Source organism: Meleagris gallopavo, chromosome 23 (assembly GCF_000146605.3).
Source record: "Meleagris gallopavo isolate NT-WF06-2002-E0010 breed Aviagen turkey brand Nicholas breeding stock chromosome 23, Turkey_5.1, whole genome shotgun sequence".
In the NCBI taxonomy this organism is placed as follows: Eukaryota; Metazoa; Chordata; class Aves; order Galliformes; family Phasianidae; genus Meleagris; species Meleagris gallopavo.
Window position 1 is genome coordinate 5445835 of NC_015033.2, and position 25500 is coordinate 5471334.

The 25500-nt window shown below is 41.8% G+C and overlaps 1 protein-coding gene across 1 annotated transcript in view; it reads right to left on the reverse strand.

Moving 5' to 3' along the window:
• LOC104914185 (vacuolar protein sorting-associated protein 13D-like) overlaps positions 1-25500 on the reverse strand; it is a 42103-nt gene that overhangs the window by 2653 nt on the left and 13950 nt on the right. The window contains exons 12-14 of the mRNA XM_010722927.3: positions 21788-21920; positions 20266-20461; positions 3751-3882 (exon numbers count right to left, since the gene is read on the reverse strand). Of these exons, the coding sequence (XP_010721229.1) occupies positions 3751-3882; positions 20266-20461; positions 21788-21920 (461 nt within the window). The remainder of the gene's footprint in view (positions 1-3750; positions 3883-20265; positions 20462-21787; positions 21921-25500) is intronic.

The following is a 25500-nucleotide window of genomic DNA, read 5'->3' on the forward strand; positions in this document are numbered from 1 at the left end:
CCTTCAACTGAAAAAGACCAGGTAGTAAACCAAGGGTGAGCACTAAATGCCTGGCTTCTAGCTTTGGATGTTAAAAGGCTATATAAAAATAGTCTTTAACAAGACTTAGGAAGATTAACTTCCTTGCATTTAAACGCTGAATGACTGACTTACATTGAAGTTTAATTGTAACTTCAGTCATTACTGATAGGTGAAAAAGTTTACAGATATTTATGATAAAAGCTTTTTTTTTTTAACACATAAACCTACTGTGCCTCCTTCTGCCACACACCTCCCCTGTCTTTAAAAACAAAAAACAAGTTTAACCTGCTGCCTGGATCAGTAGCTAGAAAAGAGAAATTAGCTGTTTAACTCTGGGGTGAAAGGTTAAGCAGCAAGCAGGTTTCCCCAGAGAGATTAGTCCAAGTGATGAATAGGGGAGGTAGAAAAGAGTGAATTAAGAAGATGGAGAATTACGATGGCTGAAAAGGTTGATGTGTAAAAATTAGTGGGAAGGAATGCAAAAGTGAAATAGATAATGCACACATGAACACTCCCTCATTTGTGATTTACTACTGAAATGAACTCCATTTGTGATTTTCCTTTTTCAAAGAAAAAAAAAAAGCTGAAATTTTCAGAAAATTATATATGAAGACACAAGAAACAAAGAGTGCTGAGTTTTGTATGAAAGTACAAACTAAACTGTCAAACTAGGATTCTCCTGCTTTCAGGTGCATTCAGATTCACTTTTTTTTGAGCTGTTATTTGTATGTATCTGTCTGTCGTTGCCCTGACACGTTCAGCAATATACTCCACTGTATTTGAAAACACTGAAGATTTTCAGTCCTAAGAGCTTTTATTAGATTGAAAAGTTCACATCTCCACTGACCAGTTCCAAACCTACTGCCTGCTTTTCTACTTAGGTAACACTTCGTACAAACTACAGTGAGCTACATCCAATAGCCTTCAGCTACAAGTGGAATGTTAGCAACCAAAAAGAGTCTAAAGCTCAGATCATGGTTTGTTTTGTGATATAAAAGAAAATTCTAGTAATTAATTTCTATTAATACTCGTCTGCAAGATGCTGCTCAGTGCTGAACTTGTCTTATCTCTGCTCTATGCCTCCTAGTCATATCAGCTAACACTTTGGTTTCCATAAAGGTGAAAAAAGGCAGACGTGCTCATTCAAGTTGTTAAATTTTCATTTTAAGTGGAGAGAAGAGTACAGTCATTCTTAACCTGCTGGGCAGTCTGCAGAACAGTCTTGTTTCTGAGAACAGGCAAATAAAAGTCCAGTGTTTCGCAGAGATCCCACGTTTAACTTGGGTTATGCTTCCACTGGAAGAGCAACCAGAATGAAGCTGCTGGCACACTGCTTTTGTTTCTTTTCCAGCAGGGAGAGAAAATTAAAAAAAGGTGATAGTAAGAAATCTCAAATATATTCTAAACCATTCTTTGCAACAGTCAAGGTAAAGCTGAGAGACCTTAGAGGATATTGTACAGCCACAAAAGCAGAACTGTTGGGTTTTTTCCCCACATATATGGGATTCCAGCCTTCTGTATGGAGACAGCTGCAGAGAGAACCCAACCAGCAAAAGCTACTGTGAAGTTCAGTGGGAACAACTGGGAAACCTGACTACAGGGCTGTATTTTTTTCCCCATAAGAAGATTGTATCTCTGATTTTTCATGGTGTCATACACGTACTTTGAGGAATGGAAGCGGGACGTACTTTATGACGAAGCACTGAAACATCAGCTTGTTTGTAGTTCAAGCTCTACATTTTGTTCTAACTTTGAGTCATGCATCATTACCCATTTTCTCTTGCCAACTGTTATTTTATTCTCCATGCCTAGTTCTCAAAATGGATATTTAACCTTTTAAGATACGACTACAAGATATTACTTTCATTGATTTATACATTTTAAAAAACGCAACGAACTTTCATCAACACTGTTTTAAAAATTTCAAATTAATAAAATGGAAGATTAAATGAAACATGATCCAGTAGAACAAAGCAGAAGCAACCAGACCTCTGGAGAATTTGTGGGTTTTTAACAACATCAGGAAGTAATTACACAATATTTTCCAGAAGTGAAACAGTGAGTCTAACTGGAAAAAAATGTGGAAACATTTAGTTAGAACAGTAGAGCAAGGTATTAAACCCCCTTTTATGGATTTAACTCTGAAGAAAAATATGCAAATAATCAGGTTTCTAAATATGTTTCTGATTATGACACTAGGATAAAAGTCAGAGGCATAATTTTGTACTTATTTTCTGTTCTCTTGTTGTGTGATGTTCCTAATGGTCAAAGTCAGAGTGAGTGGACAGCCTGACTGAAATGACAACAGCCCACAGTTCTGCTTATAGAGTACACTTGCCCAAAGTTGACACTGTTTGGTTTTCTAATCATGAATTGCTCTCCTCCAATTCTCCCCACTTCAAGAGCCAGGCTAGATACGCCATTTAAGTCCTTTCAATAAGATGCAAACAGGATAATATGATTGTAAGATCACAGGGCCACAACCAAGTGGCAACTACAAACTTCCTCATAGGCACACAGCTTTCAGTGCCTCGTTATTGATGCTGGTGGAGTTGAGACAGTGCAGTGAATGGGGAAACTCCCCTGAGAGCTTCACCACGAGGTACCATTTTTTTCTTTAGACACTGAAACCAATTCCAACTAACTGCTCTGCCTTGGCAAATGCTCTGATGTGAAGTAGATACTCAGAGCAAATACTCTGATAGTGCAAAACACAGTATCTCATGCTCTCTACTGAAAACAGCTGTTCAGGTAGCTGAGAGAGAGAAATTTGGTTAAGTAATGAATTATGCCATGAGAACCTAACCAGCAACCTGACAAACGAACAGATAACTTTCTTGCATTTACTGAATATGGATTTTTTGTACTGCCTAACCTGACCAAAATACCTGCTGTTTTCACTTGCTTTCATGCACCCATATCCAGGGCATTCAAACATAAGATGCATCATCAGTTTTGTGTGTATTACCCATTCAAATTATTCCACACTGACTTTTCTGGGAAGAAAAACCACCAATGTTTATAGTGCAGGTTTTGTTCATTTACTGCTAACAGCCTCAGCTTAGGAATAACGTGTACCACAGGCATCTGGCTAGCTTCTCTCACATCTATACCAGAGCAACCTCAGCGTGCACCCACCTAACAGTGTGATTCACACACTGCTGCCATGGAGCTGGAGGCAGCTGCTCTGCCAGGCCTTGGGCTGAGAGAACAGCAGGCAACAGAGACAGATAAAGGCACAGAGAGCAGTTCTGTCTGCATGAAGAATGTGCCTCTGTGCAAGGAATACAGGTTCCAGCAGCATGTGTTTACGCACAGGAGGGGTTAGCCTGCATTGGACATACATGTTAAATGCTAATTACTTAGGAGCTGAAATTTCATCTTTTGTGATGATAGAAGGACACTGGAATCATTAAAAGGCATGAGAGACGAGAAGCCATAGCTCCAACTCTTCTGGAAACAGCATGCCATGTGAGATCAACGACAGCTAGCAACAAGTGAAGCACAGGACCCTGTGGCACCTGCAATGGCACTGCTATAGAGTCAGTGAAAGGGCTGCTGTGGAAGCCACCAGGAGCTTGGGGCGTGCTGTGATTCAGTACCAAGAGAAAACACCTGAAATAGCCTTGTATGTGCATGGGAAGTAACGTTCATCTCTTTCCCAAAGACACAAAGCTACAATGGTAGCAAATGGAAGTACTTAAATAACTGCGTAAAATCAGTACTTACAACTCATCCTGGATGTTGTCAGTCAGTTTGAACAGCTGCTCTTGTCCTTCTGCTTCACTTTCTGAGTAGCGAGGCAAGAGCCCTTGGGGTCCTCTGCAGCAGCGTGGCTTTCTTACTCTCTCTGCTTGTGTCCTGCATGCAGAATAGATGCAGAAAAATGACTTGTGCAACAGCAGGGCTTTTAATTCCACTTAAACCTGTCAGCACACAGAGTTGTCTTTGTTCTTCTAGAAAATACAAGGTCTCCACATACAGTGTATGGATCTCAAAGACACAATATCTATTCATTGGCTTTACATTTCAAATAAATCTCAGGTTTTTCTACACGCAAGGGGCAGTGTGCTAAATTAATATGAAGAAACAGACCGAGTGTACCATCCACAAGGCTTTTGATCTATTTACTATTAGAGTTCAGTTGATTTGACCATTTCTTCTCGCTTCTCTACAGAAGATAGGAGCACACAGACTGAGGTGGAGCTGGCACTAACAGACAGTTGCCAGTAGTTTGAAAACAGAAGGGTTACAGAAATAGGAGCATGCAGTGAAGTTAAAACAAGAGGAAAAAAAACAGAACCTTTTTAGCAAGGTTTAGCATACTTTACCTTTCCTGAGCATTTATTAAAAATGACCATAATAAAAAGACATATATGGCTTGAGACATCAGAGGTTGATACAGGCCATAGTGCTAAAGAACCAGAGGGTAGGTTCCTCCCTTAGCAGTATTTTGTTAAAAAATAATATTCTGAATTCCTTTAAGCTTTTGGAACGCCCTACCCATGAAGATTTGTGTTACAGGCAGCGCAGCCCTGTTTTATTCCCTGTCCTTTCCTACCAGCACTGCTCTGGGATTGCTGAATGGTTTTTGTACCTCCCAGACTACTGCTGTTCCTGGTGTTTCAAGCCAAATGCACCATTTTCACTCTACTTCCCATCTTGATACTTTGTAAAGACTCCGTACAGTGAACTGCCTCTAAGCTTTTTGATCAAAGGATAGGAGAAGAAAATCCCATGTAACCATGGCTTTTCTTTCTAAGCTGCTTGGCAATAGCACACAAGAGCACTTGCCTTCTAAGCTTTGCTTTCTGCAGATGTTTCCTCTGGAGCCCTGTTTCTTTGTTACCTTTCACCTTCAGCAATCCTGTCCCAGGCTTAAAACACATGCACACTTCTAAAATGTGTTTTCCTTCCAGTCCTTGACACCCTTGCCTTTTAATCGTGACAGGCAACTTTTTCTGCCCCTTCCCTTCTTGGCTGCACTAAATACTGTTGGAAGAGAATCTTTTACATATCTTTGCTGCCCTCCTGTTGGGTGACTGACCTCTCTCTCAGTGTGTTTTGACTATCGTTGCTCTGTTTGATATCAGCCATGTATTTTGCAAACAAGGTAGGGAAGTCAAAGGTAGCGGCTCCCACCACAGCAGACAAAAACATCAGCCAGCTTATGGTTCTAATGCACCACGACTACCTGCTAAGTTCTAATTTTGTTAATGAGATTATTACATCCCTGACCTACACAGCACATTTACAGTGGCTCAGAAGTAGCACTGATCCTCCTGAGGAATTCAGGGAGGACAAAAAAATGCAGACTTCAGTGACTGCTCTTCAGCTGAACTACGGCCATGCTAAGATGGGATGTCACTTTGTGTGCAGGAAGAATGAAATGAAAAGTGGAAATTCTCCAAATTAAGGAACACAAAGCAAAGCAGAGGTTTATGAAACCATAACAAATGTGATTGTTAATAATACCAGTCAAATGTTGTACCTCTGCACCCAGATGTTCTCGCTGTTTTACTGCTTGGGTTTTGGTAATACATTTGTTAACTACAGAGAAATAATAGTATAAAAATTGAGTTTGCTGCGGAGGTCCTTTGTTTCCCCTCATTTGCAAAAGTGTAATGTCTTAAAACTGTATTCTCTCCTTAGTAGCATTTATCTGAACCAAAGTAACCTGGGCACGAGGTAAACATGACTGCCACAAGCTATCCCAGTTAAAATTATTCCACTGAGTAACGGCTGTATACAGTTGTTAGAACCACAGCATTAATTACTGCAACTTTAGAGCAGTTCACCTCTCCTGCCCCTTACATTTTCCTGCTAAAACCAGGATTTATCTATAGCAGGCACAGCTGCATAGCAGTATCATTCTATTTTGGAATCCGCATAGGAAGCGAACATATTGGCCACCTTTTCTTATATATTCTTACAACCAGAAAGCAAAACGTCTACATTTCTGTTTATGAAATGCAAAACCCAAATAAATTAAAAAGTTTGAGCCACTGTAATATTCACATATTGCTACTTGTCCTGCTTCCTTACTTTGCAAAGCTGCATAATAGCAGTGCTTTTCTTACCCAGGAAGCCCTGACTGGCTGTTAAACCCTTCCAGAGCACTTGCACTTTCTATTAACTCAGTGTAAAGGGTACACGTGTGAAGCATAATGCACTTTTTAACACACTATGGGCCAATCATCAGTGTTTCACTTTGACACTTTTCCTATTACGAGCAACAACACTGCATAACGGTTTTTGTATTAACCAACTTTCAGATAAATATTCAAATGCTGTTTTTTTCCCATGCTATTACTTCCAGTGGTGAGGCAGTGGACCAGGTTGCCCAAGGAGGCTGTGGATGCCCCATCCCTGCAGGCATTCAAAGCCAGGCTGGATGTGGCTCTGGGCAGCCTGGGCTGACCTGGGTTTGGTGAACCCTGCACACAGCGAGGGGGTTGGAACTGGATGAGCGTTAGTGGTCCTTTGCAACCAGGCCATTCTGGTATTCTAAGTACTGAAAGTACAGCACTTACTGCCTCCATGGCAAAAGTTCATCCTGGTGGTAAGAAGGCAGCTGCTTTTCAATGCAGTTCACTAGAGCTAGACCTTAAATTGCATTGATTTAGTCCATCACGCCCCTGGCAAACTGCTCTGTTTGGTCTGGACCAACCAACAACATTCCACACAACTTTTTTTTTTAATTTTAATCTAAAAATTTGTTCAACTGTCTCAAGTTACGTTCTGTAAATAATAAGCAATACTGATGAAATGCAAAAAGTGAAGACTTGTAAAGCAGAATGAACGGTGGTGTGCCCACATCTGTGTTACATTAAACATGCACTCAACAGATTTGCTGATTCTTTTTAATAAGCACACAAAAGGCAATACAAGACAGAAATGCCCTCATGTCTACTAGTCACAGCAGGGAGGAGCGCTGCTGAATGGAGACACAAAGAGATTGGAAATGGTGTCAGAAGGTTGAGGCACACATCACAGCTCTTCACTGTTCATACAAAGCTGAACAGCAGAGAATCTCCTTTCAGCTGGCCATACACCCTCTAAAAACAGCCAGTGGTGTTAATTGGCTTTTGCTTAACAGTTCGTAGAATTCATGTGATTCAGTCCACCAGTTTTCAACCAGAATTTCTGTATTCAAACAGATCACAGTGCAGTGATATATGGAAGGTATTTACTTTTACTGCTGAGAGAACTGTTTACCAACTCAGACTAAAAAAATTTCTGCAAGAGACAATGCACGTTTTAGGGAACTATGTTTTATCCTTGATCCTTTACCACAGGTTTATAATACGCTATCAGATGTGATTCTCAGTGGGGTACACATGCAGTGTTTTTGAGAGCAGTTACTGTTACACGTTTGAGAGTCTCTGAGCCTAAACATTTCCTAGCAGATCACTTCCTAATAACTTAGACAGAAGGGAACAAACTTTAGCAACAGGTAACAAGTAGTCCGTGAAAACGAAACACTGCACAAATGATAAAGGTAAAAATGCACCACACTGTACTTGTCACAGAGTCATAGAATGGCCTGGGTTGCAAAGGACCACAATGATCATTTAGCTTCAACTCCCCTGCTGTGTGCAGGTCACCAACCAGCAGCCCAGGCTGCCCAGAGCCACATCCAGCCTGGCCTTGAATGCCTGCAGGGATGGGGCATCCACAGCCTCCTTGGGCAACCTGTTCCAGTGCCTCATCACCCTCTGGGTGAAAAACTTCCTCCTCATATCCAGCCTAAACTTCCCCGTCTCACTTTAAAACCATTCCCCCTTGTCCTATCACCACCCACCCTCCCAAACAGCCGTTCCCCCTCCTCGTTTATACGCTCCCTTCAAGTACTGGAAGGCCACAATGAGATCTCCCCAAAGCCTTCTCTTCTCCAAGCTAAACATGCCCTGTTCCCTCAACCCTTCATAATAGAAGAGGTTATTGTTACTGAAGTACTTGTTATTACCCATAACCAACAAAGCAATCAATATAACTTCATTTAGTATGTTTTTCTGAATTTCAAACCTCCTGTTCTGGTCAAGGAGCAGCACTGGCAATTATTCACCTATTTGAGAAGCTCAACTTGAGCTTATAACCTGCATACAGATTTTGATCTGTAATCAAAAGAGCACGAGGACACCCAAAGCCCAGCACAAACAACAGCTGTAAGTGCAAGGAGACATAATTCTGGCATTCTGAAAGCAGTGCTGAATGGAAGAGGCTCTTCACAGAAGCTTCAGCTGCTGAACTGACTGATCCCCAAACCCTCCACTAAATCCTGGTTGGCAACCAGCAGTGCAGAGATCAGCCATGGCAGCCTCTGAGAGGTGTCTGTATGCACAGCCCTCTCCCACACTTTCCAGTAATAAGTTCTTTTTTCAGCTAGACCCAGTTCTTGCTGCCAAAACCTTCTAGCTTTTTCATCAATACGTGGCGTTCATAAAGGTGCTGCAGTCTAACAGCCTTGTCCTTCTAACCTGTTTGGAGCAATAAACTCACTGGTTCTGGTATAGCTCAAATCCTGTCACTGTTTCCATTGTATAAACCCGTGGGTTTTTTTGTTTCCCAAGTTTGCATAAAATCTATCACTGGAAGCCTGCTCAGGGCTGTAACTTCACAATACTGACCTTCAGCCTGGGAACAATTTCCCCCCACTGCAATAATTATAAAGCAACCTTAGTTCAAACAAAGGAAAATTGGCAGGCAGTATAAGCCTATGGAACAGTTCAATTGCTGCTGGTATTTGGGAGAAATAATACTAAACCTGTTACTTAACGTGGCTCTGGAAAAAGTCTGCTTCATAAATACAGTGCGTGCTTTGTCTGTAGGGATCTCAGTGCACTTCAGACATGGAGAAGAGATTTAATCCAGTAAATTAAAAGAAGAATAGTCTTACATCTTCTATTGTAAAATACACACCAGCTAAAATACCCACCACAGTTGGAGTTCAGACCGAATGCCACCTGCAGCCTTCACCCATGTGTATTTCCACAGAAAGCAGGACGAGGACAGTGCTTAACCATCTCTGAAGTCCGCAACAGGAGAAGACAGTGTAAGCACACTCAGAAGTGCCACAGTCAGTTGAAAAATAACCTCAAAGTTCAGCAACCACAGCAGAACTACAGACAACGCAGTCATTCCACGGGATAAGAAATGAAAACAAACGTGTGCCACTGCTGGGAAGGCCTATATTTCCTATCACAGTTTTGCAAAATACTAAAAATCCACCATTGCCACAATTCCTCGGTGATGTCCTTAACTGTACTTTGTTTCAAGTGATGAACCGCTGTGAGAAGCTGAAACATCTTCTACCTTTACTGAGCAGTGCGTGTTCTCTGCGTCTGAGAACGCAAACGTTACATGACTTGGGCTCAGTTTCACACAACCATCACGATCTCATGGCAGAAGATAAAGCTGCACCTCCTGACCGAAGAATTATTGCCCACTTGCTGGGCTTTGGGGCTGCAGCTCCCTACAGGCAGATGGTTTCTTGGAAAAGGACTTTGCCACCTGAACCCAGCGAGCTGTGATGGAATTCATTCACCAATTCAGACAGATGTTTTTAAGGTGTGTTACAAACGCACACGCAGTGCAGTCTGGATATTGGATTTGGCATTAGAGTATCTCAGTTAGATGCAAGAATGTGTAAAATCTTGAGCCAGACAGCTCCCTGCTGACTGCATATCTGAGGAAGCTTATATGCACCGTTTATTCCAGCAAATGCATGGAATATATTGTACTTGTTAAACGTGTTCCCAGAATGCTCGTTTCAGGCAGAAACACACAAATAAACGGTGCCTCGGGTTAAAACCTCCCACTTAAAGTCAAATCCCTCCTCTCTGGATGGATCTACGAGCTCAGATACAGAGGACTTTTATCTGACTCAGGATACTCTCAGACAGAACAGCATGCTGAAGAAGGAACTGCTTATCATGCAGGCGGTTCCTGCCAACCTCTTTGAGATGGAGCTATTTTCTCCCCTCCCCCTTTCCTTTGTATACAAGATCAAACCAAAATTGAGTACTATTCACTGGGGTTATGGTTGTATACAATCTCTAAAGACTCCCACTTCAAAAGGAAGTGAGAAGTTGAAGCGTAAGAATCACTTCCTTGTAAACAGCAGAGCAGCAGATGTACTCACTGAAACAGCACATCCTTAAGACATCCCTATCAGAAATCCAAGGTCTGTGTGAGCTGCATGTGTTTATATACTGAAAAACTGCAGTACTCAGCACATCATTTACTATTCAACCTTTGGTACTTCCTTACCTAATAGTGCAGCAAGCTTCTTCAAGCACTTTGGTATCATCAAGATTAAGAGATGAAAAAAATATGTAAATGAACACTGCTTTCTCAGTTTCCAGTTTATCCCAGGCTCTTGCTGCACTGATCACAGAGTCGTGTTACTGGCCTTGAAGTTTCTTGTCTCACAAATGTTCTGAAAAATGCTCCCATTCACCCTCTGATTCAATGTAAAAGATAAGGTTCTTCCCAGCGCTTCCTTTCCAGCACCTATCTGAATGAGAAGAGCTGAATTTGGCCTTAAAGAACTCAGGGCCACAGTGACACTCTGCCCTGGGACACAGTGCAAAGTCTTGAAACTTCTAAGCCCAGTCTGCTGACATTACGTTCATGTTTACAATGGTCCCATCACAAACCATCCACGCTGGCCAAGCAACGCCCACTTACAGTAATTGCAGAAGTGGTCATTTCACTTGGAGTGCAAAATGCAAAGCACTGCCTGCTACCCAGCATTAACTATCAGCTGTGCGTGAAGGACTATGTGAAATGGGCCATGCTCACCCTCTGCATCTTCTCTTCACACCCTACGTGGTGCCCTTTGCAGCCCACCGGCACAACAGACCCTGAATGACAACTCCTCGGGATGTCTGTTTGGCTCTTTAGCACTAGCAGTTGCAAAAGCAATTTACATCAACTGGTTGCACTTCCAGAACTGCTAAAGAGCGCTCCACATGTTAACAGCAACATTAGGTGAAAAAATTATCTATAAAAATACCAGCCACATGCTAAATGAGGTGACATCAAGGCAATAAATAGCTCCATCTGTATGAAAGATTCTGCATAACAACCAGAAGACATCTCAACAAAAGTAACCAACTATGGATAAAGCAGTGGAAAAAGAAAAAGGGGGGGTTGGATTGGTTTTTTCTGAAGGATCAGTTTTACATATTTTTCTCAGATCACTTTATAAATCTGCTGCACATTAGAAATCAGACACACATGTATTTCTTCCAAGTAAAGAAAGTTGAAGGTTTACATTTTTAATAGCAATGGGACTATTTCTGAATGGCAGCAGTATATATTACATGCAGTGTGAGAGGGTTAAACAGGACAGCCTCAACTCTTTATAAACTTTTGCCCTCTGGATATGTACTCATTGGCTGCTGTACAAGACTTGAGCTGTATTACACGCCTTAACGATATGGTTCAACTGTCGGTCAGGCTCGGGGCCTGGCAATAGGCCAGACCGCAATCAATGGGACACAAACCTCCCCCTTTCAGATCATCACGAAGGCTCATATTATCTCCTTTTTGTCGTGCTGGTTAAATTTATGGAGCAGAACCCCGAAGCTGCATTCCTTGGCTTGGGCCGGCCCACGCAGGCCTCCCTTTGTTTGGTACTGTAAGCGAGGCGTGCTTTGGAGGATTGCAGGGTTGTTAGTTCAGGCACTGACTGTTTGCTCATGACTGAAATGAAAAGAGTTCAGTGGAAGGGCAAAAGGACAGCACAAGTGTAAAACCCTATCCCAGCAGGCCCTGGGCCCCTATATATGGACTCCGGACTAGAACTGAACAAAAAACCTCACCGTTAATGACAAAGGAAAAAAGCCTGTCTAGCAGCAGGTAACAGGCTAGCAGCATGTCAGCACATACCTTGGGCACAAGGTCGTTTGCTTTCAGGTAAGCCTGTAATTACTACGTAACTATGAACCCAAACTAATCCGGCTCAAAGTGCTGCTTGCAAACAGTTCTACAGCAGTGCTGCAGCTTTAGATTGAAAATAAAGCTTGTAGGCAGCCAGCAGCGGTCCATCAGCAGGTTGTCACATCTCTGTCATATGTATGGAGAAACCTCAGAGATGATGCCATGGTATTGGCACTTGGGAGGAATTAGCAGAAGTGACTCTTCTAACACACCAAACTACTGGAAACACAGAGGGAGAGGAAAGATTTCCCCTTTGTGCCTCACAGACGTTTCCTCCGTCTCTGTATCTGGTCTGAGAGCAGAAGCAGGCCCCTCGTGGTGTGCTCACGTGCTCTCTACTCAAAGCTTTATTACTGCAGTAATTAAAGGACACTTGTCCCTGTTCACTGCAGGGGAGCTGGACTAGATGGCATTCAGAGGTCCCTTCCAATTCTAAGGATTCTGTGATTCTATGATACGGGACAAAAAGATGAACGACATAAAGAAATCTTTGAAGTGACGGCAAGGCAAACTCAGGAGTGAAAGTGAATGGAAAGAACTTGAAAGATGGCATTCCAAATACAGGCAACAGGAGCAGATACGTCCATGGAAAGCCACAGGGACTCCTACTGATGATGGGGAAGATAAGATGCACACGTACTGAAAACATCTGTGCTTTGCTTCCTCAGTACCAGGCCAGTAAAACCTATTCCCAGACAGCTGCCCCAGCCCTGCTGTACCAGACTTCACCCCTCTGGCACAACAAGCAGGTATTCCAGGACATGAGCTCATACAGCCACTGCACTGGCGAGCAGCTCTTGCCATTTGTGCTCCAGTAAATAAACAAATGCTGTATTCCTATTGCATTAACACCAGTTTCATCTTTTCTACTATTTTTATGAACTGAAAATACTCATAACATGGCCAAAAGACATTATAAAAACCCACAGAACGTGCATTAAATGTTTTCAGTTCTGGGGATCAAGTCCGACTGGTTGAATGCAGTCTGGTGATTTGGCCTGATGCATTCCAAGAGACACGTCTGTTTTGAATAAAGCTTTTGTTCATTTCTGGTTCTTATATGCTTTTAACATCTCACCTAATTCCAAGCAAGTAGACCTGCGAGTGGAAATTCTGAGTACTTTCTTGCCTGGTCTTTGAAGACTTTTTAGCTCATTTGGCTGATAATAACATATTAATAGGATGCTTTGTTTTTTTCAAAGCCTGCTCAATTCCACTCAAGGTTTTGCTTTTGCACACAATTTGCGATTGCACTCCAGTGGAGTGTGCAGTTGTTTTAAACCAAGAGCTATTACAGAAATACAGTGTAACAGCAGTTCCTTTTAGCAGAGGGCTTCCTGAATAAGGATCTATAAACTACACAAATGCCAGAAGACAGGAAATACACAACACAATAAAGTGTTCCATTTACTTTTCTCCTTCTTGTCCAAAAGCTGCTGAAATAATTTGGCAGAACACACAGGCTGCAGAAATACAAGGGTTTCTAAGGAAAGCATTTTTTCTCCCTGTCTAGATGTGTTCCTTTCAGTAAATAAGTTTGTCTAAAATCCTAAGGAAATGAAATTAATAGCTAAACGCTGTCAAGTACACACATGGTATACGAATTTCATTTTGTGAAGTGAATCCAGCCCTCTTAACTGCCACTTGCAGTGTAATTCATGGAGTAAATCTGTGCTAAATCCAGCAAGGGATTTCCCAGCTCTTTCCAGAAGAAGGTCTGTGAAATTGCTTGACTTTCTGATGGACTACACCACCTCCACGACAGCACCTGGGATGTCACCTCACCTGCTGAGCGTATTTATCTGCTGTAAATGTCTGCTCGTCCTAAGGAGCAGCTTCCCCAGGTCTTCACAGAAGTGTTGCATCTGAAAGTGAGCAAGTCTGGTCTAATACAACAATGCTTCTTCCTCACAAGCTTTTACCTTTTCAAAACCAGTTATTTTACTCAATGAAATTCAGCTAGATCTGGTTCCTGTTGAGATCCCGGTTCCAGGAACAGGTTTTTGCTGGATGCAGAAGGTCTGTGTTTCACTCCAAACAGTGATGGAAACACACCTGCCCCCAGATGTAACATACTGAGGTGCTAGCAAGAACTTTGGCTTTGTGGAGACCATCACAATAAGACCTCAGTATTCACTTTTTAAAGCTGTTTGTTGATAATAATGAACAGACATCTAAAGAAAAACATAATTTCACATGTTCTGCTCTGTTAACTGCCCAGCACCATTCACTTCCATGTTTTCTGTTTTCATTCATCTGCCCTCCCCTCACAACATTCCATTCCAGTGCTCCTTGTCCCCTCTGTCCCTTACCCAACAGCCTGCAGGCAGCCAGGGGCACCTTTCTGTCCTCAGATGTCCAGTTAAACATTGATGCTTTGTGGAAAATATTTATGTAAAAAAAAAGACAATTGCTTTTAGAACATGAATAGGAACAAACCCAGTGACCGCTCTGTTTTTTTTAAAGCAGTCTTTCAATCAGTTTTAAGAGCAGGGACACCCTCTGTCATGGCAGAGCAAAAGGTTTGAAACAGAAGAAAGTTGCACAGGTATTAATTAAAGCTTAGCAATCCCTACGGGAATTTAAAGCATCTAGAATTCTGCAAATATGGAGATTGCACAAAAATCAGAAGTGAAATGCAACCAGGAGCTCTAAAGAACAGCCTCAGCAACTCCAATCCTCTGGTTTGAAGAATCATGTTTAAAAAGAGGTAAGATGTTTGCTTTCAAGTTTAATGACCTCAATTGAGACCAAGTTACTGCTCCAAGTCTAGCTTGCATGCTCCATCATGTGCAATATATGCAAAATGTCAGATCTGCAGTTGAACAACACCTAATGCAAGCCAGTGATTGGTTCTTTAGCTTTTTCCTCTTAAAAACACTCACATACAGCAGATGTGAAAGTAAGCACACCTATCCAATACTAATAAAGCATTATGTGGCAGCCATACATCCAAACACTCTGGTTTTATTCTCCCACTCCTCCAGAATAGTTAAATTGGGTCAAGTTCAAGAAAAAGGGACAGAGACAACTGGTAAGACAACTGATTTCAGAAATATTCCAAATACATTCCATGCGCTGACCAGTAATGTCTAGCAATAACCTCATGGAATACTCAGCAATAGAGACATTTGCAGTAATGCATAGAGGCATTCTGCTTTGGTTTGACAGCTGGTACCAATTTATGTCCATTCATCCCACTAAAAAGGAAAGCAAGAGAAATATATTAATGCACATTTTGGATCCTCTGAATCATCTCAGCTTCTTCTGGGTGCTACACAGCAAAGAGTGCCTTCCAAAACCCAACCACGTATTGTTTTGGAAGCCAAGTGACACTTTATAGACAGCTCTACTGTTACAGACCCCACAACAAAGTAACATGAAGCAACCTGAATGTTCTAAAGGTTCGCCCTCCTTTTACTAAATCATGTGGATAAAAAAACATCAGGAAAAAAAAACCTGTGTGAATCAGAGCTATTTTCTTCAACCTTCATAGCAAATTCTGCTCTCCTGTGAAAAACAAAGGCTGTGCTCCCAAGTAACTGCTTTTCAGAGCAGTGACACCAATGTGCTTCTCATATACAAAAATTCCTGGGTCTCTCTCTACTGTCCTTTCTGGAATTTGACCAAAAAATTATTTATCACTCTGTAAATTACACCATTTTAATACTCAACAAGTAAGCTTTATTCCCTAAACACTGACTTCCTACGAATTAACATGTAGATTCAAGAGTGAGGTAAAATATGGGACAGCAGTGCAATACCATCCCCATTTCTCATGGCTGGAGGTACTCCAGAAACAAGAGTCATCCAGGTGCCCCAAACACACCTGGATTCCTCCAGACAGCTTTATGAGGAAGCAGACAGGTGAACATACTGTCAATCCTGTAGGATCCCACTTCAGGCAAACACAATTCTTCCTAATCCAAGTCATTCATTTGGAAAGCAGTTCCAAGTAAAGGCAAGAAAAAAGTAATTCTTCAGAAAGATGCAGAAGAGAAAACCATGTCATAACTACTGGTCAGAAGGGTCCTGCCAGGTAAGCAGCACTCTTGGAATAGGCAAAAGGAGTAGGGGGTGGTTTGGTGCTCATCCTTAAGGGTAGCCTGATTTGAAGATGAAATTATTTTAAGTGATTAGATGCTGGATTGTTGACTCTCTATTAAAGAAACAAAAATAGTTGAGGAGTGCATTTTTAGAAAAAAAATGAAATAAAAGTAGCCATACTGAGATGCACAGAGGCTGCGCTCTGAGGAACCATTTTGCAGCACCAGAAAATCCACTTACACCACAAACAAGGGCAGACATCTGAAGAACTGAAGAGGAGCTCCTGCAGATCTACTGGACATTACCAATGATAACATAAAACCTCACAGAAGAATACTGAGCGGGTGAGACTGGTATCAGAAAACTATTGATTAAAACAGCAAGCGTCTACCAATGCAGAACTTCAACTACAGGGCTCTAGTAAAAGCAGCCTATAAAATTCTATTTACAGAGGACAAGCCACAAGATGTTTAAAACTCCAGTGAGGACAGTGAAACACTGAAGAACCTGAAGAGGTCAGAAATATGGCAGGAAATGAAATGGGACTCGACCTACAAAACTGCAGCCTGGTTCATCTGGGGAAAAATAACCCAGAACACAAATATTAAATGACAAGGAGATACTTGCAATGCAGCGAAACAAAACAAAAAACTCTTGGGGGAAAATAGCACGCAGAAAACTGGACATCAATTTGCAATGTGATATGGCAGTCCAAGCAGCCAACATGGTTTTGGATGACTTGCAGAGCACAGCTCATCTCGGAACGGGGATATGGCTGTCCCTCTGCACACAGCGTGGGTGGGAACATACAGAGTGTGGGATTACAAAGTAGCTCAACAACAGCAATGGAAGAACCTGGACAGGCAGATGATAAAAGCTTGAAGCTATAAAAAGAAGTACCACAGTGACTAATGATGGAAGAAGGCAACATGGTAACATGGAAGAAAAGCAACTGGCCACAGGGATTTAACATGGTGCCATGGGAGAAAAAGGGACAAACTTGCTGAAAAAAGAAGAAATAACCCAGTAAAGCAATTCATTTGAGAAAACAGTTCATAATAAAGGCCTATTATGTACCTATGAGAAAAAGAGAGGAAAGAGGATATGAAGGAAATCACAGTGCTGAAATTATTTACAGACCTGACTGATAAATCAGCTCAAGCGGAACGTATGAACCATTTCCAGACTTACCCAGCACAGTGACTGCTAGCTGTGCACGTAACCTCGGCTGTGTATGGACACCTGGTGAAGGGTTCCCAGTAGGACAGCAGTGCCAACTGCACCACAGCCCTGGCCCACGCGTGGCAGTGCTCTGAAGACTCTGAGTCAGGTCTCAGTGGAGCACAAGGTAAGGAGGGATGTGGGGACACGCACAGAGCTGGTAAGGTTCAAGCAATGTCTGCCATCAAAATGCAAAACCTTGAGTATCAGCCAGGATGACCTTGCAGACAATTATTTGCACATTTTCTATTTCCCCTTTTCAAGGTTACTGGTATTCTCATGCCCTTGAGTCTAATGCTTTTAGATTTACAGTGAGAGTTGCAGCTGACGGTGAGAGGGACACACAGAGGGGAAAATAAACATATTAACCAATTAATAATGAATTACCTGCTGCTGGCATTGTCTCGATCTTTGCAAGCTCATCATGTATTTCTGAGCAATAACATGAAAGGTGGTGAACAAAGAAAAACCAGTGCAGGATTCTTCCTTCCAGATGTATTTAGAAGAAACAACTACCTCCAGAAGAATTTTCTAGGACTCTTAATGGCACGTCAGCCTCTATTTTTAACTAATACAACTGGTTCACTGACAGCACTGATGAGAAATGAGTAGGCCAGGAAGTAGTCCCTTTACTTCTGCCAATCCGATAAGGATGTGAGCCTTCCCAACAGCAGCTCAGCAGTGACAGAACAAGGTTCAAGATGTGCCCTGACCTGGCAGAATCCTGAGAGCACTGCAGCAGCAGTTCTGCGTGCTGCTCATCAATTGGACACACATCTAAATGCACCCCCTGAACCTGGGCTGTGCTAGGAGTTAACACAAGTCTCTAGGAGAGCCTTCCAAGCACATCTAGAGACAAAACAGCTTTCCTGTTCTGAGCCGGCCTTGAAGACTTTTGGCAATGTATGACAAGTATGGAAATAATCAGAACTCTTGTATGTGACACTGCAGTGCTTGGAACGCATGAAACCTTCTCAAAAAAGGTATAAAGCCACAAGCAGTAACTGTTTATAAATTAGATGGATACGGCGTTGCCAACAACTGTTTTCTTTTATCCCCGGCATTAAAATTTAAAAATATTAATGCAGCTTTATTCATAAATTACAAACACAATACAGTAACGTTTAAGATTAGCCTTGAACAAGTCCAGCCTATAGTTAGACTTGAAAATATCTTCTTGCCCTTTAAACACATCACGTTTTAAACTACCACAGTAAGCTATAAAGCCATCGTCTGTGTCTCAGCAGGACTGAGCTTGGCTCCACACTGCAAACAGAGAGGTTTTGCTAGCTGCATGAATCCCAGTACAAATCAATACATCTGAAACCAACAGAGATTTCTGTCCAAGCAGCACAATCACTGAGTAACACAACCCACAGAGTCTTCCCCATTGCTCTCCAACTGAAATTCAGTAACATTTGAAGCCAAGCAGCATCATTTCAGGGCTCTTTCTTTTTTTTTTTTTTTAATAGAGAAATAATGAAGAAGTTAATCCATACGATAAAGAGAACTGCAAGGGCCTTTAATTTACAGTTACATTTTACACTATTTCAGTAGAGCTGTAATTAACTGCTAACACTTTTTGCACCAATACCTGAAACTTACACCTGAGCTGTCAGCCTCAAGATAAGTTCAGGACAGTTCTTAAAATGTTTATCATTCCTACTGTGCTCACTTGTTCAGAACTACATTTGAGATCAGTTACTGCCACAAACTCATTTTCATCAGTTAGATGGTTTGGTGCACTTAGCTTGGAGGAGTCTGCATGTCCCAGCACACACTTAAAACAGAAAATTCAACAGGAGCCAGCATCCTGAGTTTGGAACGCTGTTCTATTTTGATTCCAAACTGCACATATTTGAACAGTTAACAAATGCAGCAGGGGGATATTGGTACACAGCAGTCCAAGAAACGTCCAAATCCTTTGTTGTTCTTTTATACCCCTGAAAAAAAACCAATCTGGTTGCTTCATTATGTAAGTGGCAGAGATTTTCCTTGTAGTGTTGGTGGGTCAAACGTTTATCACAGCGTATTTAAAGAAGAAAATCATTTCCCAGTGCTGGTCTGTGAAGACTGTATTTCAGAATTCTGTATTTCAGCTCACCTGGCCTCATCTCATAACTGACAATTAACAAGTTAAAGGGAAATATGTCACCTAGGCAGACACAAGCTAGAGATAAGGCTGGTTGGGGATCTCCTCTCAGTTGCTGGGTGGTTTATCAGCTGTTGGCAACATCACCACTACTGCTTCTAGTCTGAGATCTCACAGAAGTATTTGAAAAGATGACTTTTAAGTACAATCCTGAACACACATCCTGAAACAACCTGTAATAACAACACAGCTCAGCTGCTGAGACAGCCAGGTGTGCTCCTCCTTACCTTCTGGTAAACACAACTTCAGAAGATGTGCCAACAAAACAGTAGATGTGTTTTCTTAGGGGTCTGCTTGCACTGCTTGTGTAACTCTATGTATGCACATTTACTTGCCTAATAGTAAACCCTGACCTCTTGGTTTTACAAATCAAGCTAAGTACTGAACACCAGGGGCATCTATGTGGACACTTCCATTTCCACAACAAAGCACACCCAGGTTCATTCTGTGAAATACTTGTTTATTTTAAAGATACTCATTATTTTGTTCAGAGCAGGTTATGCTGAGCACGGAGGAGGAGGTCAATGAGCTGTCCACAGGCACTGACTGCTAACACAAGTGTGTGCAAATAATGGCACACATGCACTTTTTTGGTAAACGAGAACTATTATAGAAATGAAAATTAGGATTTTAACCTGACTCCTATTTTATGTTGCAGCTTTTCTTATTTAACTAAGAGTAAAGTACCAGCAGATACCATTGAAAAAACTTGCCAAAGAAAATAAAGTTAATTGAAGTAAGCTACATCACACAGTGTACTTAATTGATTGACAGTTTCTTTGGGCAAGGAAAGATGATCAGGTTAGAAATTGCAGCAGGTATCATAAAACACATTGAACATTATAACTGACTGGCAGTATGAAGCACTTACTGACCTGGGGCCGCTCAGAGTCGCCGTGTCCCTCACTGCCTGCGCAGTTTCTGATGCAAAATCCAGAGCTCCAGCAACAGGTTTGGTTACTGTGCCAACCAGACCCTTCCCAAGACCTGATATGAAACCACTGACACCACCTTCAGTCTTCACACCTTCTACTGTTGAAGTGATGACGCTTGTCAGTCCTCCAATGATACCTGGCACACACAAAAAGAGCAGAGTAGGAAAAAGTCTGGAAAAAGTCAACTCCAGTAAGCTGGCATGAGTGATTTTTTGATGCTGCCAACTGACATTCCTGTAAATGTTTCCATCACAAAGTGCTCAGAAGAAATCAAGATTCTACTGAGTCTTCAAGACTTGGAACAGTTCATATTATCTGAGGATGTGCTTTACAGATGTCATATTGCACAATTATTGGTGAACTGGCTTAAGCTCCATAGGAATGCTTCCCCCCACCTGGCTCTCTAGCTTTGCAGCAACCAGGTGCTCTTCACATCTGTAATTCAAGTACAGCCCAGGCAGCATCTTCACTTACAAACTTGAGAACAAAGCACAGAGCATTTCAATCACTTCTCTTGAATAACTGTAGATGATGGTTAATTCCTGCATTTCATCAGACAGGATTTAATGGAGTGGTGGGAAGCATGTAACAATTCCACAGAACTGAAACTAAAACAGTCCCACTAATTATTGATTAAGTCATTTTAATTGACTTCTCAGCAACGTCTGAAACATTTCGGTTTTCCTCCTTTTGTACTAATATTGGTTATAGCAGACTTTACAACACACGAGATGAGTAGGAGAGAGACTTCTCATGATCCACAATCTCTTTATGACAGAACACGGGGGTAAAGGCTTCTGCTCAGCACAGAATATTGCTGTTGTTTTAGGAAAAGCCAAACGATGCAGCCAGCCACAGTCACACTCAAAGAATGACATTTAAACAAACTGAGTCAAGATGATGCAAAATATAAATATTTGTTTTAAATTGGGCTTGTATTGATTTAACTTTCTTCAACAGATAAATCATGAACTAAATTGATGCGAGATTCTGGCCAAATTATGACTAGCCCGCTGTCTTTTACACAAATTAATTACCCTCGTTCGGATCAGAATCAAAAAGAAGGTTAAAACAAATAATAATAAATCACCCAACTGGTGAAACGTTCCTTCAAACTGATGCACTGATTCTGTGGAAACTCAAATTTTGTGAACTGAAAGCAGAAAGGTTAAAATCCAGCCATGGGCATTTATTTCTGTTTCTGTGTCAGGCTCCAACGAAGGCTCTGTGTGTGGGTATTTTATGACTACACAGAGGCTGAAGTTTTGGAGAAATGCTCTCTAAAACTGAATTTAAGAAGTTTTTATTTACAATTACAACTGAAGAGACCTTATTCAAAGATGAAGTCTACGACAGCTCAGCCCCTGAGGCCACAACTCACCGCCCAAGAGTAATGCAAACTGTAGAGCACCATTCTTTGCAATCTGCTCATTGCTGTAGGAGTGAAACAAGTTAAGCTTACCATGTGCAAGGCCATGGATGCCTGCAACAAGGTGCTCTCCACTCGTTGCAGCGTGGTAGCGGATGTATTCGCGCTCGGTTTGATGTCTGTTGTCCATTGTCTTTCCCAAGCCATCTGACAAGGTCCCAGCAAACTGGAAAAGAAGAACCATTTCTATTATTAAAAGAAAAAAGCTGCTTCTCTTATGTAGGTATACTGAAGAAATCCCTAGATTTTAGATGTGAAACTGATACAGTTCTCTTTTTATACCTGTGCAGTTAGTCCAGGTTTTTTTGCCATGAAGAGAGCTCTGAAGAAGTACATCAATCTGTGACCTGTCAGTGCTACTCAAACCAAGAGGGGGAGCAAGGCTCCAAAGAAAGGAACACAAACCAAAACCCAACAAACTCCAAAACTTTCATATTCAGGATGTTATTATGGAAAGAGATTCCCAGCAGACATTTTCCTATTGTAACCTCCAAACAAGAGTGCCTTTTGGTTACGTGGAGTTGTTCTTCTGTACCTCCTCAGCTAACATAAGCATTCTTACACTCTTAATAAATAAACAAACTTGTGCTGGATTGGAGAACAGCAGTGCCTGCAGTGGTGGTAGAGCCCATCTGTCCTGCACTGATGAACAGCTCACCAGTATTCACTCATTCAGAACTGTGTAGTGGTGCTGTTTGCTTTGCTTTCTTGCACATACTGTCTCCTTTGCATCCATTTAAACAAGCCACACGACTAAGGTATGAACCTGAATATAACTAAACCTGGTGTGAAATTCTGATACACTGGGAATTACAAACAAAACAGACAGTGTTCCCAATGCCATGCCCAAGACCTTTCTCCCCCTGCCAGTTTTTCCAGGCCAGCTTCCTTTTCCACCAGTGACACCATTTCCTTGTTTCAGGTACTTCTTTCCAGCACAAAAACAAACCAACCCAGCAGTTACAATTCACTAAACAAGTGGGCTTTGGCAACATGAATGAAAATCACATCCCACGAACCTTCTTATGACTTGACAGTATGGACATTCAGCAGAGCATCGCAATCACTGGCAGCAGTACTTGTGACCTCTTTGTGAACTTAAATTAGATGTTATTTTTTTAATTAGCCTAGAAATACAAACCAACCTGATGTTATCTATTAGCTGTGTTTAGCATTGGATTTTGTGTGCGTGTGTGCAAATAGTTTCCTTTAAGAGGATTAGAGGAGCTGCTATGAAAACTAAAGAGCTCCACAGGCCTTCAGAATTCAAATCTCATTAAGAAATCTGTCCAGTCCTGAAAATGGTATTTTATGGATATATTTTGAAAGCTACATTAATGCATACTCAGAGAATCAGGCAGCAGGAATAGCCCAACATCTCAGTACTGACCAGAACTGGTAAGCATTCTTTATACTCGCTGGTCTATTTTGCCCTGTCAGGACTGGCTCCACTATACCAGCTTTCCTGGTGAAGTACATCTGTCCTTTTGCCTTATTTCTCACTCCTCAGCGAACCAGAATCTGACATCTAACAGCAATAATGCTGTTTTCATACACAGAATGTTAACATAATTGTGACTCACTCCCTTGGCAAGAAGGAAAAAGGGAAAAATACCACACGCACACAGGTTAGAAGTCATAGTCTCTGCTACGTGTAAAAAACAACAACAAACCACCAAGACCACAACCAGAAGAGCAGAGCCAACAACCAGGCATCTCACGGGCACTGGGCAGCCACAGCAAGGACTGCTGAGGGGGTGAAGCAACCTGTGCTGCAGCGTTGGCCTCATCGTGGTTCTACATCTGGAGAGCAGTGATGGTGGCCCATGGAGCTGCGAACCCATCACCTGGAAAATGGTCTCCGTAGAATCACTCAGGTTGGAAATGACCTTAAAGATCATCAAGGCCAACCACAACCTAACCATACCACCCTAAACAAAAGTGACAACAGAAGTGAGATCCACCTTTGTCTTCCTTTTGTTGGTAACTTCAGAGGCCGAGGGCCAAGCAAACGCCAACAGCGAAATACAACCATCTATGGAACAAACACGAAACTAAAAAAGGGAGCTGTAAAATCCACCCCCCCCCCCTTAGTTTCATCATGTCTACTTGCTAATCAAGTAAATCAGTGGTATTTACCTTTTTTTCCCCACTTCCGAGATCCTTTCCTGGTTACTGAGCGAAGCCAGCCATGTAGGTTGGGTACACGTGAGAAGGCAGCACTGAAGAGCCAGCCCACATCTCCAACTGAAGCCAAGTACGGGGCTTCCAGACTATTAACTCCAGACAGACTCGAGTTGTGCCACTCCAGGCACTAAAGATATTTCAACTTTGTCACAGAATCACAGAACATCAGGAATTGGAAGGGACCTCAAATTTCAACTAGTCCAATCCCAATCCCTTCGCTGTTTCAATCAAGAAAACACCACTACCAACAAAATAAAACCATATACAGCATTTGTGACCCAAGCCGATGCCAAATAATGAGGCTTATGGGGCACAGGAAGAATTCAGAGCAAACAAAAACAGAGTTAATTCTAGTCTTTGTACTGCATGTTCCCTCTAAGCCAGATGCATGAGGCACACAGCATGGAAATCAGTTTTAAGTAATCTCTTAAAGTCTTTTTAAGCTCTTGGCACCGCTTTGTTCTCGAAGGACATCCCAAAAGGATAAATACACAATTATGACTTAAGTCCAAACATTCCATTGTAATTCTAGCATCAGAGAATTGTACTTTTACAAATATTATTGACTGAGCAAAGCAGAACATCGCATGGAATGTTAAGGAAGAAAGTGATTAAATTGAATTAAATATAGGTCAGTCTGAATTTCAGTGCAAACCTCATAACCAACTGCACACTGCAACTAGAAATCACAGGGTTTGCTCAGCTTTCAGCCTTTTAAAAACACTCTTTGCTGCCCTTCACTCTGCTCTTGAACTGAACACCCCGTGCAGGCAATGGTCACACTCATCCTGGGAAAAAACCCTCGTGCATGGAAACAGCGTATGAACTGGGGAATACTGAACACCCCTCCCTCCAAAGTGTATTTTGCTCACCTTTCCCAGTACTGAATGTTTTACTTACATAACTGCTAAAAAATTATTTCTTACCTTTGTTTAAGCTGTCTTCTTAGCTTATCATCATTTTGTCTTTAGATAACATCTAACTACATTTTACTACGAATGTCAGCACATTATGTACATTTAACATTTCTCTTGTGTAACCTGTAACTACAGATGATACCATAAACTCAAGGCAACTGACGAGCATTAGAAATGAGAGGTTCCTTCCATTGGAGTTTCACTTTTATTTTTGAAAGTGAACAACTATTCAACAAGGAAGGTGTGGAAGCTTTGGTATTGCTGTTCAACCTAGTGATACAATACAGTGCACTACACCTAAGCACTTAATGCCTATCTCTAAGTTTCATCCCTTCTGGTTATATGCCTTCAAGCAGCACCATTAAAATTATTTTCTATGTCTCTCAAACCTGTAAGATCTATTTCAGAGGAGGTTTTGCACTGACTTTTGGCAGTGAAATATAACAGTCTCAAATGAAGCCCTTCTCTCAGTGCATGGACCCGAAATGTTCACAGCATCTGCATTAGAGGCGAAGCAGACCCACATCCATGCTGCCAGGGGCTGCTATGGCAAAGGAAGCCGGGTTCCAAGCCAGCAGCCCTTCTCAAAGCTTGGTGTTGCACTTTAGATGAAGTGTAAAAATGCACTGTTCTTTGCATAAA